The sequence below is a fragment of the Babylonia areolata genome, chromosome 26 (genome assembly GCF_041734735.1).
Source record: "Babylonia areolata isolate BAREFJ2019XMU chromosome 26, ASM4173473v1, whole genome shotgun sequence".
NCBI classification, from domain to species: domain Eukaryota; kingdom Metazoa; phylum Mollusca; class Gastropoda; order Neogastropoda; family Buccinidae; genus Babylonia; species Babylonia areolata.
In genome coordinates this window covers 7,287,152-7,299,043 of record NC_134901.1, presented here as the reverse complement: position 1 = coordinate 7,299,043, position 11,892 = coordinate 7,287,152, and the positions used below count along the sequence as shown (strand labels likewise).

General features: G+C 44.3%; 1 protein-coding gene across 9 annotated transcripts in view; it reads right to left on the bottom strand.

Moving 5' to 3' along the window:
• Positions 1-11,892, bottom strand: part of LOC143300695 (uncharacterized) — a 163,792-nt gene that overhangs the window by 76,664 nt on the left and 75,236 nt on the right. For all 9 annotated transcript variants that reach the window (XM_076614547.1, XM_076614543.1, XM_076614544.1 and 6 more), the window contains 5 exons: positions 11,617-11,691; positions 7,398-7,544; positions 6,874-6,957; positions 4,312-4,470; positions 2,197-2,343 (listed from right to left, as the gene is read on the bottom strand). In XM_076614547.1, coding sequence (XP_076470662.1) covers positions 2,197-2,343; positions 4,312-4,470; positions 6,874-6,957; positions 7,398-7,544; positions 11,617-11,691 — 612 coding nt within the window. The remainder of the gene's footprint in view (positions 1-2,196; positions 2,344-4,311; positions 4,471-6,873; positions 6,958-7,397; positions 7,545-11,616; positions 11,692-11,892) is intronic.

Here is an 11,892-nt window from a genome sequence, read left to right as displayed (position 1 = left end):
CAGAAGATCAAATATGCATGTTAAAGATCCTGTAATCCATGTCACTGATTGATGGGTTATGGAAACAAGAACATATCCAGCATGCACACCACCAAAAACGGAGTATGGCTGCCTACACGGTGGGGTAAAAACGGTCATACATGAAAAAGCCCACTCGTGTGTACATACAAGTGAATGTGGGAGTTGCAGCCCATGAATGAAGAAGAACTGGGAAGGTATAAAAATACTCCGAAACAGCAAACACCATGTGCTACCTGTAAGAGTCTAGAAGATGAGATCAATCTTTAAGACAATTGTGTAAAATACAATATTCACAGAAACAGATTCTTAACCGATATATGTTGTCCAAATGCCAAGCTTTGGGAACTGATCTCACAAAAAGAATTACAGCCAAAGCTGGTGAAATTTGTTAAAAAAATGTTTCTTTTCATAATATGCTGATGTTTATGTTTTATTCTGTTTTATAAACCTAAAGGTTTTATGACAGTAAAATATTCTATTCTGTTCTCTCTCTCTCTCACACACACACATGGAGTGAATGGATCACATAGAGGTTTTCCATTTACATGCTCTGGGTTTTACCTTGCACTGTTACATAGTACTGACCCTATTAAGGGTGGGGACTGGACGACAAAAAAGCACACAACTGCTTATCAATTATTCCAGAAAAGAAAGAATATTGTCTTCTCTTGTTCTTCATACACCTGATATGCCATAAGTTACTGACTACAAGAGACATCATATAACAGGGTGCACCCTCCAATATTTTTTTTCTTTTTTGCTGCCCCATCATCTGCACTGTTTCAGAGGCATTACTCCCACACCATTCATTTGGATTCCCCCATACAAGGCCACACCCAGGTTCATTCGTCACAGTTCCGGCGTCGGCAGTCCGCAGGGAATCATCAATGTTAGGTCGCCAGGAGGCCATACACCACAGGAGACCCTGCACTGCTTCTGAGTCACTTCGGTGAGGTGATGTTCAGTGGTGCCTGTTCTGATTTAACATACTTAGGACACCACCTACTAAGCCCCCTACTAATGACAATAATGGCTTAGTCATGGAGCCAGACTGAGTGAGCGTCCCTCCCACACCCTCCAATATTGTAATGGTTTAATTCTGATTCTAACAATACATAAGGCTGCAGCATGTTGTAAGCACACTTCAAACTGATAAAAAAAATTGAAAAAAGTGAAAAATATCAAATTTGGCAAACAGTACTGGTGGGTCAGTCACTGTTGCTGCTGCAGCCATGTTTACACTTCGAGGTGCAGTCGATTTGGAGGACCTGACGTCGATCATCAGAACTCTCTTCACACGCTGTGCCGTCACATCTTTTGCTCTGTTCATCTCTTACATTCATGAATCCACTTGATGATTGTTGTTACGCAAACCTGCCAGTGTTTGTGAAAGGATGGTCCTCTCTAGACATCAACTGCACCCACAAAGGCTGTAGACATAGTGGTTGACTGAAGTATCCTGTGTCCTCACTGCCAAGAGTGTCATACTTTTTGAGTTCGGGTATCAACCTCCATACTATTCTGATTCTCCAGAGCATATTGACAGATCTGTCTAGCCACACAATGGACACATTGTATCACATGACGTAATGTGGTTGACAGATTGTATTGCATTGTATTGCATTGCATTGCATTGCATTGTATTGTATTGCATTTTGTTATATTACTCTTTTTGTCACCACAGATTTCTCTGTGTGAAATTCGAGCTGCTCTCCCCAGGGAGAGTGCATTTCTATATTGGAGTGCGGCATTCTTTTTTCTTTTCTTTTTTTCCTGCCTGCAATTTTACTTCTTTTCCTATCCAAGTGGATTTTTCTACAGAATTTTGCCTGGGGACAGCCCCCCCTTTTTTTTTTTTTTGCCATGGGTTCTTTAATATGCGCTAAGTGCATGCTGCACACAGGACCTCAGTTTATCGTCTCATCAAAATGACTAGCGTACAGACCACCACTCAAGGTCTAAACGAGGGGGAGAAAATACCAGTGCGTTCAGTTTCTCTCGCTTCCTAGGTGAACGCATTACCTCCAGGCCAACACTCCGCATACAACGGGCCACACACCGGGCACACCATATCACAAGGTGCAATGGTTGATGCTGACAAAAAAAAACAAAAAAACAGGTATCACCTGACCGTGTGTACAATGAGGCAGCGGGAAGAGGGCCACTGTGACTGACCTGGTCACTGGCACGTTTACATTCCTCGTCCACCGCCACCAGGTCCATCTCCATCTTGTGCAGGTCCGTGTCCTTCCTCCTCAGCTCTTCCTGCAGGTCCCCCACCTGAAGCTGTAGTCTGGAGATGTTCTCCTCCCGGGACCTCAGCTGTGGACAACACACACCACCGTCATCACTGCTGTGGACAACACACACCACACTGCTGTGGACAACACACAGTGGACAACACACACCACTGTCATCACTGCTGTGGACAACACACACCACACTGCTGTGGACAACACACAGTGGACAACACACACCAATCTGCTGTGGACAACACACAGTGGGCAACACACACCACCGTCATCACTGCTGTGGACAACACACACCACACTGCTGTGGACAACACACACCAATCTGCTGTGGACAACACACAGTGGACAACACACATCACACTGCTGTGGACAACACACTCCACACAGCAGTGGACAACACACATCACACTGCTGTGGACAACACACTCCACACAGCAGTGGACAACACACACCACCGTCATCACTGATGTGGATAACACACACCACACTGCTGCGGACAACACACACCACACTGATGTGGACAACACACACCACACAGCTGTGGACAACACAAACCACACAGCAGTGGACAACACACACCACACAGCTGTGGACAACACAAACCACACTGCTGTGGACAACACACACCACACTGCTGTGGACAACACACACCACACAGCTGTGGACAACACACACCACACAGCTGTGGACAACACACACCACACTGCTGTGGACAACACACACCACAATGCTGTGGACAACACACAGTGGACAACACACACCACACTGCTGTGGACAACACACACACACACACCACACTGCTGTGGACAGCACACTCCACACTGCTGTGGACAGCACACTCCACACAGCAGTGGACAACACACACCACACTGCTGTGGACAGCACACTCCACACTGCTGTGGACAACACACACCACACTGCTGTGGACAGCACAAACCACACAGCTGTGGACAGCACACACCACACTGCTGTGGACAACACACAGTGGACAACACACACCACACTGCTGTGGACAACACACACACACACCACACTGCTGTGGACAACACACACACACACCACACTGCTGTGGACAACACACACCACACAGCTGTGGACAACACACACCACACTGCTGTGGACAACACACACCACACTGCTGTGGACAACACACACCACACAGCTGTGGACAACACACACCACACTGCTGTGGACAGCACACTCCACACAGCAGTGGACAACACACACCACACTGCTGTGGACAGCACACACCACACTGCTGTGGACAACACACACCACACTGCTGTGGACAGCACACACCACACTGCTGTGGACAACACACACCACAATGCTGTGGACAACACACACCACCGTCATCACAGCTCCTTGTTCATCACTCCTGTGCAACGAACACAGCTGTTGATGTCATACACATCACAAGAAACCATCACTCAACATCAATCATGGATTACTGCACTTTGTGCCCATAATCCCCACACACACTTCGGGTCTTTCTTAACGACAGTGACTTTCAAACCAAACCAAACCAAACGCAAGCCAACCAAACCAAACCAAAGCAAACAGAATGCACAATACTTTATCATCTCAGCAAGAGAAATTCATTTGTGGTGTATAAAACACACAAACAATACACTAAAACCACAGCCATTCAACATGCATACATAAAAGACATCAAATGTTTAGATGTCAACATAGGGTCAACCCATGCATAAAATAAATAATCACAGTAGACAACAGCAACAACAGAAACCTTTAAAAAGGTAGCTTAGAGTAAATCATACATACATCAACACAGCCATACGTGAGCAATACGAAATCACAGTTAAAGGATATGCATAAAACAGGCATAAAATAGCACACTAAAATCAGACATAAGACATAAAATAACAATATACAATTCAACAGTATTCTGATTTTAAGATGTCATATTCCATATACAGACACTCGGGCATATATTTTTTTAGTCACATACCTGATTATTAATTATTGCTGTTTAATAAATCAAAGCAGCAAAGTGGACGAAGAGCTGCTTGCTTACCTGGCCCTCGTTCTGAGCGACCTTCTCGTGCAGCACGTTGAAGTCGGCCTTGAGGCGGGAGATCTCCTCCTCGCGGTCGGCCAGGTCAGACCGGTACAGCGTCTCCTGCTGGGAGGCAGCCAGGTCACGCTCCTGGATCTCCGTCTGCAGCCGGTCAATCTGCACACACCACACCTGTCTGTACCTGTCTGTCTGTACCTGTCTGTACATGTCATTCTGTACATGTCTGTCTGCACCTTCTGTCTGTACCTGTTTGTACATGTCATTCTGTACATGTCTGTCTGTCTGTACCTTCTGTCTGTACCTGTCTGTCTGTACCTGTCTGTCTGTACCTGTTTGTACATGTCATTCTGTATCTGTCTGTCTGTCTGTCTGTACCTGTCTGTCTGTACCTGTCTGTACCTGTCTGTCTGTACCTGTTTGTACATGTCATTCTGTACATGTCTGTCTGTCTGTACCTGTCTGTCTGTACCTGTTTGTACATGTCATTCTGTACATGTCTGTCTGTCTGTACCTGTTTGTACATGTCTGTCTGTCTGTACCTGTCTGTCTGTACCTGTTTGTACATGTCATTCTGCAAAAGTCTGTACCTGTCTACCTGTCTGCACAAGTCTGTACCTGTCTGTACCTGTGTGCACATGTCTGTATCTGCTTGCACAAGACTGTATGTGTCTGTACAAGTCTGTACCTGTGTGCACAAATCTGTACCTGTCTGTATCTGTGTGCATATGTCTGTACCTGTCTGCACAAGTCTGTACCTGTGTGTACATGCCTGAACCTGTCTGCACAGGCCTGTACCTGCCTGAACCTGTGTACATGCCTGTACCTGTCTGTACCTGTACCTGTGTGTAGCATGCAGTGTGTAGCGGTGTGTGGCTGTGGGAGGTGAGTGGAGGGGTGCGGGGGGACTGACCTCCCTGGCCTGAGCGGTGTAGCAAGTCTGCAGCTGCTGCTTCTCTCTATCCTGTGTGTACCTGTCTTTACATGCCTGTACCTGTGTGTACCCATCTTTACATGCCTGTACCTGTGTGTACCCATCTTTACATGCCTGTACCTGTGCGTACCCGTCTTTATATGCCTGTACCTGTGTGTACCTATCTTTACATGCCTGTACCTGTGCGTACCTGTCTTTACACGCCTGTACCTGTGCGTACCTGTCTTTACATGCCTGTACCTGTACGTACCCGTCTTTACATGCCTGTACCTGTGTGTACCTACCTTTACATGCCTGTACCTGTGTGTACCTGTCTTTACATGCCTGTACCTGTGTGTACCTGTCTTTACATGCCTGTACCTGTGTGTACCTATCTTTACATGCCTCTACCTGTGTGTACCGATCTTTACATGCCTGTAACTGTGCGTACCTGTCTTTACATGCCTGTACCTGGGTGCACCTGTCTTTACATGCCTGTACCTGTCTTTACATGCCTGTACCTGTGTGCACCTGTCTTTACATGCCTGTACCTGTCTTTACATGCCTGTACCTGTCTTTACATGCCTGTACCTGTGTGTACCTATCTTTACTTGCCTGTACCTGTCTTTACATGCCTGTACCTGTGCGTACCTGTCTTTACATGCCTGTACCTGTGTGAACCTGTCTTTACATGCCTGTACCTGTCTTTACATGCCTGTACCTGTGTGCACCTGTCTTTACATGCCTGTACCTGTGCGTAACTGTCTTTATATGCCTGTACCTGTGCGTACCTGTCTTTACACGCCTGTACATGTGTGCACCTGTCTTTACATGCCTGCACCTGTACGTACCTGTCTTTACATGCCTGCACCTGTACGTACCTGTCTTGACATGCCTGTACCTGTGTGTACCTGTCTTTACATGCCTGTACCTGTGTGTACCTGTCTTTACATGCATGTACCTGTGCGTACTTGTCTTTACATGCCTGTACCTGTGCGTACCTGTCTTTACATGCCTGTACCTGTGCGCACCTGCCTTTACATGCCTGTACCTGTGCATACCTACCTTTACATGCATGTACCTGTGCATACCTGTCTTTACATGCATGTACCTGTGCATACCTGTCTTTACATGCATGTACCTGTGCGTACCTGTCTTTACATGCCTGTACCTGTGCGTACCTGTCTTTACATGCCTGTACCTGTCTTTACATGCCTGTACCTGTGCGTACCTGTCTTTACATGCCTGTACCTGTGTGTACCTACCTTTACATGCCTGTACCTGTGTGTACCTGTCTTTACATGCCTGTACCTGTGTGTACCTGTCTTTACTTGCCTGTACCTGTGTGCACCTACCTTTACATGCCTGTACCTGTGCGTACCTAACTTTACATGCCTGTAACTGTGCGTACCTGTCTTTACATGCCTGTGCCTGTGTGTACCTACCTTTACATGCCTGTACCTGTCTTTACATGCCTGTACCTGTGTGTACCTGTCTTTACATGCCTGTACCTGTGTGTACCTGTCTTTACATGCCTGTACCTGTGTGTACCTGTCTTTACATGCCTGTACTTGTGTGTACCTGTCTTTACATGCCTGTACCTGTGTACCTGTCTTTACGTGCCTCTACCTGTGTGTAGCAGTACTGACCTCCCTGGCCTGAGCAGTGTAGCGACTCTGCAGCTGCTGTTTCTCTCTGTCTGCCTCGTCCAGCTTCAGCTGTACCTCCTGGGTCTGTGGAACAAACACTGATCAAATTCAAATTCAAAAACATTTCTTCAGTCCACATAGAAAATTAACGTGTGGCAGTCACAGGCTCGTTGTTAACACCAATATAAGATGAACAAACGCACCGTAAAAGACATTAAAACAAGTCGAATAAGAACTCATAGTAGCTGACGATAGACTAAAAAAAACCCCAAAAAACACACCCACACACATGTGCATGTGGTAAGACAATTAGATACTGTACAACAATGTTTACAAACAAATAAAAAAAAACCCAGCAAATTAAGTGCATATGTTTAAAACCATATACACACACTGTAAAACAATGTTAACAAATAAAACATCCAACAAATAAATCGTATACATGACAGACAACCAAGCCACAACACATAAACAACGCGTTCTGTCCACACCCAAGCAGACACAGCTGCGGCCCGCCCTCTGACCTTGGCCTTGGTCTGTTTGAGTTCCTCGCGGAGCTGTGCGGTGAGGTCGGTCTGGTGCTGGAGACTGGTCAGAGCGTCCTGCAGCTTCTCCTCCGCTGCCCGCGTATCGTTCCTCAGCTTCACCAGGGCGTCCGTCCGCTCCGCCACCTGCACCCCGCGACACGCCGTCAGTCAGTCCACCCAATAAATCACTTTAACTTTCTCCATACGAACGGCAAAAGAGACGACGCTAACAGCATTTCACCCCAATTACCATCATCAAAATATTGCAAGCGGAAGGCTCTTATACTGAAGACGTGAATGTTGACAAAGAATACCACAAATCTGATGACGGAAGCTAAAGGTTGGGTCATTCAGACACCCACTGGACATCCGAGGGGTCTGTGTAGAGGAGAAGAGAGGACTGGCCGTACTGAGTGAGTTAATGTCGTCATAAGAAACACAAGGAAATTTTGCGTTCTGCCACCTTCAGACGTGGACGTGGCATCAGTCAATCAGTCCATCCATCCATTAACCCTTTCACCGCCAAGCTCGTATTTATGCACAGGCATGGTAGAGGACCCATGTCACTGAAAGGTGACTGTTCATTAGTTTGTTATCCATGAACCTACTGCTCTTAATGTTCGGCGGAAGAATAGGCCATATTTTCTACACATCGCAGGGGGAATCCCCAGCTATTCTTAGCCACTGTCTTTTCTGTGTTTATACCACAACAGAATTTTTTTTTTTACTCTAAATTGACTGGCGGTGAAAGGGTTAAATCATTTTACTGTCTTCATTAAAAACACAAGGAAAATTTGCGGTCTGCCACCTTCACTTGTGGACGTGGCATCAGTCAGTCAACCCATCCATCCATCAAATCATTTTAATGTCTTCATGAAAAACAGAAGGAAAATTAGTGTTCTTGTTCTGCCACCTTCACTTGTGGACGTGGCATGTCAGTCAGTCAATCTATCCATCAATCAAATCACTTTAAAGTCTTCATGAAAACAGAGTTTCAGTTTTCAGAAACTGAAACTGAAACATGAAAATGGAAGGAAAATTAACGTTCAGCCACATTCATATTGTGGACACTGCCATCAGTAAGTAAGTCCATCCATCCATCCAATCACTTTAATATCGTCATAAGCAGCACAAGGAAAATTCATGTTCCACCACCTTCACACCAGGATACCACATCAGTCAGTCAGTACGTCCATCCATTAAATCGTTTTTAATTTCTACATTAAAAAAACACAAGGAAAATTTGCGTTCCGCCACCTTCAGACGGGAACATGTCATTAGTCAGTCCATCCATTAAATCATTTTTAATTTCTTCATAAAAAAAACACAAGGAAAATTTGCGTTCCGCCACCTTCAGATGGGGACATGTCATTAGTCAGTCCATCCATTAAATCATTTTTAATTTCTTCATTAAAAAACACAAGGAAAATTTGCGTTCCGCCACCTTCAGACGGGGACATGTCATTAGTCAGTCCATCCATTATATCATTTTTAATTTCTTCACTAAAAAACACAAGGAAAATTTGTGTTCTGCCACCTTCAGATGGGGACATGTCATTAGTCAGTCCATCCATTAAATCATTTTTAATTTCTTCATAAAAAAAACACAAGGAAATTTTACATTCTGCCACCTTCAGATGGGGACATGTCATTAGTCCATCCATTAAATCATTTTTAATTTCTTCATTAAAAAACACAAGGAAAATTTGCGTTCCGCCACCTTCAGACAGGGACATGTCATTAGTCAGTCCATCCATTAAATCATTTTTAATTTCTTCATTAAAAAACACAAGGAAAATTTGCCTTCCGCCACCTTCAGACGGGGACATGTCATTAGTCAGTCCATCCATTAAATCATTTTTAATTTCCTCATTAAAAAAAAACACAAGGAAAATTTGCGTTCCACCACCTTCAGACGGGGACATGTCATTAGTCAGTCCATCCATTAAATCATTTTTAATTTCTTCATTAAAAAAATAGAAGAAAAATTTGCATTCCGCCACCTTCAGACGGAGACATGTCATTAGTCAGTCCATTCATTAAATCATTTTTAATTTCTTCATTAAAAAAAAACACAAGGAAAATTTGCGTTCCGCCACCTTCAGACGGGGACATGTCATTAGTCAGTCCATTTATTAAATCATTTTTAATTTCTTTATCAAAAAAAAAAAAAAAAAGAAGGAAAATTTGTGTTCCGCCACCTTCAGACGGGGACATGTCATTAGTCAGTCCATTCATTAAATCATTTTTAATTTCTTTATCAAAAAAAAAAAAAAAAAGAAGGAAAATTTGTGTTCCGCCACCTTCACACATGAACGTGGTATCAGTCAGTCAGTCCACCCATCCATCCATCAAATCACTTTCATGTCCACATAGAAAAAAAAAAGAAGAAAATTCACATTATGTCACCTTTGCATGAGGATGTGGCATTGATCAATCAAATCACTTTAATGCCTTCAGAAAAAAGAGAAAATTTTTTTTTAATATCTATATATATATATATATATGTATGTATTCTTTTTTCTTTTTTTTTAATCAATTTGTAAAAGCACTTTGCATGGTAAAAAAATTCAAAATACGTAATTGCCAACATAAAAGCACTCACCTCTTAAACTCATAATAAATTGTAATGACTAAATAACAACAAACCAAAGACAACTGAGAACAATGACCTCTTAATCAGAAGAAAACCCGCTTTAAATCAGCAAAGTGACAAGAAAATATCATCATAAAACGCCATCCTGATAATCATGACTGCTCCATTGTGATGACCTAGCTGTGACACTACAGCAGTCAAAGCACAAGCTAACTGGCACAAGCAGCGATGGAGCCGAAACACACACAGGAGCACGTGTACACACATGAAGGTGGCACTGGCACTAGTAGGTCTGCATACATGCTGACCTGGAGCGATCAGAAAAATCCCCACCCTTAATTAACCAACCAGGGTTCAGCTGGTTATCGAGCTCTGGACCCTCAGATTGAAAGCCCAACGCTCAAACCATTCAGCTATCATGCTTGCTGTACTGTTTCTTTGACAGTAATCATATCCAAGGTTCTCAGATTGAAAGTAGAACGGTCAAACCATTCAGCTATCATGCTTGCTGTACTGTTTCTTTGACAGTAATCATATCCAAGGTTCTCAGATTGAAAGTAGAACGGTCAAACCATTCAGCTATCACGCTTGCTGTACTGTTTCTTTGACAGTAATCATACCCAAGGTTCTCAGATTGAAAGTCCAACGCTCAAACCATTCAGCTATCACGCTTGCTGTACTGTTTCTTTGACAGTAATCATATCCAAGGTTCTCAGATTGAAAGTAGAACGGTCAAACCATTCAGCTATCACGCTTGCTGTACTGTTTCTTTGACAGTTATCATATCCAAGGTCCTCAGATTGAAAATGAAATGGTCAAACCATTCAGCTATCATGCTTGCTGTACTGTTTCTTTGACAGTTATCATATCCAAGGTCCTCAGATTGAAAATGAAATGGTCAAACCATTCAGCTATCATGCTTGCTGTACTGTTTCTTTGACAGTAATCGTACCCAAGGTTCTCAGATTGGAAGTCCAACGCTCAAACCATTCAGCTATCATGCTTGCTGTACTGTTTCTTTGACAGTAATCATACCCAAGGTTCTCAGATTGAAAATGAAATGGTCAAACCATTCAGCTATTATGCTTGCTGTACTGTTTCTTTGACAGTAATCATACCCAAGGTTCTCAGATTGAAAGTCCAACGCTCAAACCATTCAGCTATCACCCCTGCTGTACTGCTTCTTTGACAAGGGCCTGTCCTTCAAACCAAAGAACAGATCAACCACCCTCACCCTTCAGGACACTGGCTCATTCAGTGTTGATTCTACATTTCCTTTTCCCTCTGAGCGCATACATGTGCTTGCATGTGAATGAGTGAGTGAGTGAGTGAGTGAGCACTTGTGTGTGTGTGTATGTGTGTGCGTGTGCAGATGTGTGTGTGTGCGAGGAGAGAGAGAGAGAGAGAGAGAGAGAGTGTGTGTGTGTGAGTCAGTGAGAGACAGAGAGAGAGAGAGAGGGATTGGTTTGATTTTTTCTCATTATGTCACACGGAGGAACTCAAGTATTTTGACTCCCTCGCACGCACACACACACACACACACAGATGCAAGCTGTCCATGTGAGTGACACGGTCACCTTTCCCACCACTGCCCATGCCCAGCCCCACCTGTCCACCCACCTCGTTGGTCAGCATGTCCCTGGTGTCTTTGGACGACAGCTGAAGGCGCTGCAGACTGCTGGACAGTTTGGACACCTGGCGACCACACCACACAGTGTGCTGCTGTCACTGACATTGTGCTGGTGTCACTGACATTGTGCTGGTGTCACTGGCATTGTGCTGGTGTCACTGGCATTGTGCTGGTGTCATTGTGTTGCTGTCACTGACATTGTGCTGGTGTCATTGTGTTGCTGTCACTGACAGTGTGCTGGTGTCACTGGCATTGTGTTGCTGTCA